At 57.4% G+C, this 2074-nt stretch overlaps 2 protein-coding genes across 2 annotated transcripts; both read right to left on the reverse strand.

The window, feature by feature from the left end:
* Nucleotides 1-28: 28 nt before the first annotated feature.
* Nucleotides 29-448, reverse strand: SPRG_18676 (hypothetical protein; the record flags this gene model as incomplete). Its single annotated transcript, XM_012358117.1, has 2 exons — nucleotides 29-250; nucleotides 294-448. Coding segments are annotated over 2 exons (377 nt in total), but the record flags the coding sequence as incomplete, so codon positions are not given.
* A 1034-nt stretch (nucleotides 449-1482) lies between these two features.
* On the reverse strand, nucleotides 1483-1995 carry SPRG_18677 (hypothetical protein; the record flags this gene model as incomplete). Its single annotated transcript, XM_012358118.1, has 1 exon — nucleotides 1483-1995. The coding sequence occupies one exon, from the start codon at nucleotides 1993-1995 to the stop codon at nucleotides 1483-1485; it is 513 nt and encodes a 170-aa protein (XP_012213508.1).
* Nucleotides 1996-2074: the final 79 nt, after the last annotated feature.

A 2074-nucleotide genomic window follows, 5' to 3' on the forward strand; every position in this document is an offset into this window, starting at 1 on the left:
CGACCAGGCGTTGCGGTCGCAGGTCGACGGGGCGTTCTTGGCGACGCACGCCGTGCACTCGGAGCGCACCGAGCTGGCCGAGCAAATCGGGTTGGGCAAACACGCTTGCGCACACGCCTCCGTGAGCCCGAGCGAGAGGCAGTGGCAGTCCTGCGCAATCGAGTACGCTGGGTCGTAGCCGGGCATGCCGATGACGTAACACAAGGGTGCGTACGTCTGCTGCGCCGCCAGCTTGGCAATGCACGAGTGGCTACGTAAAGAGTCAGCTCTTGCGGCATGGCTACGCGACGCACCATGCATTGGTGACACTGGCGTCCTGCGAGAGGAGGAATGGGCTCTGCAGAATGAGGTTGCCGGCCTGGTAAAAGATGTTGGGGCAGTAGGTCGGGTCGGGCGTCGCCGCGACCGACGCGGCGGCCAACGCTGCGAGCACGAAGAGGCTCTTCATGCGACGCTGCAAATCTGGAACTGAGGGGCTTGGAGCCGAATCAAAGATATGTCAAAAGATACAACCAATCCGTGGCGTGCTGCTTTGGACTTGGCCAATCAAATGCGTCCAAACGCGATCTGTGGCAGGGACACTGTTAGCCGGTCCGCCACCGGTTTTTAAGTGCATGCGTGGTCGGTAGGGACAACCAGCTACATACCTACCGGTACGTCTTGTAGATTCCAGTGTCGACGGAGTACGGTACTGTGTACAATGTATTGTCCCCTCAGAAGTGCAATATTCGACACCGCAATCCGAGGCGATCTCGACCCGTGGCACCAGTGATACCGCAGCGCTACTGGACATGGACCGACCTGATGCAAATCCCGGGCGACGACCAGAGAGCGACGACTGTGGTGGCTTCCACGGAACGACGCAGACAACGCAGCGGGGGAAGAGCGATTTTTGAGGAAGCAGGCAGTTGTATTGAATTACGCTACAAAGGCAGATTGTGAAGTGAGACGATGAAGGATGGTGGCGCTGAGGATAGAAAGATAAGCTGTGTCGGATGAGACCATCGCCAAGAGGCTGCAAAGGGGTTGCTACCGGACTTAATCTGTACATGGATGGCACCTAGCCCTATCCTATCTACACGACGCACATACCGGGTTCCTGGAGTCAGAACTCTCCAGCGATACACGCTGGCATCAGCCTGGCATGGCGTGACCAAACCAGACACAACACGACCAGAAGAATCAACCTCATAGCGACGAGTACCCCCGAGGGCATAAAATTACGACTTAACGTACTATTCCCTCGTATAACTGTGTCGCTTCTAGCACCCAAGTTGAACCAACTCACGGGTTCTAGATAAAGAAGGGTGGCACGCTTTACGACTGACGGAGCTTGAAAAATACTTCATTTTATCAGGCTCGTCCGGGCCCAGGCGTCGACCCCACGCCAACAAGCTTCGCAAGGTAATCCAGTAAACGTACATCAACGCATGAACGACAAGCCAATCCTCGAGGGCGCCAAAGCCCGAAAGTTTACCTCCTTTAAGCCTTTGAAAAGTAACTGCGCTTGCGGGACACGGTCACAAAGCGCGGGCGGGTGTCGCTTTCGGCGCCTACTTTCGGTGGCCGCTTCGCTGCCTTGGCTGGCGCGACAGCGGCCAAATGACCGAGCTTGGATGTTGGCGGCTTGCTTCGCGCCAGTTTCGCCGGTGGTTTTGTCCTGGCTAACGTCGTTGTTGTCATCGCAATCTCGGTGTCGACTTCGGGCGTCAAATCGGCTCGTCCTTTGACCTTTCCGTCGTCGCCTTCGGGCTGGTTGTTGTTGTTCTTGTTGGTGTCGACCTCGATGAGCTCGCGCGGCGATGCTGCGAGCCAGTCGATGTAGCCGTCAATCATGTGCAGCACGGTGTCGAGCGAGTCTGGCGTCGTCGATGGCGCGTCATCGACTTGGTTGTCGCTGCGGACCGCGTCTGTGGATAGCAAAGTCGATGTCACTGGCGCAAATGTCGTTGAATCCGCGTCAGCATGTGCCATTCCCTCGGCCTCGAGGTCCATCGCGCAGTCGTCTTCTTGCAGCTCATCCAGCGACGTCCACGCCCGCGCCAGAAACCAGTGGTACCACGCGAGAAGATGC

Source organism: Saprolegnia parasitica (genome assembly GCF_000151545.1).
Source record: "Saprolegnia parasitica CBS 223.65 unplaced genomic scaffold supercont2.1376, whole genome shotgun sequence".
NCBI lineage: Eukaryota > Oomycota > Saprolegniomycetes > Saprolegniales > Saprolegniaceae > Saprolegnia > Saprolegnia parasitica.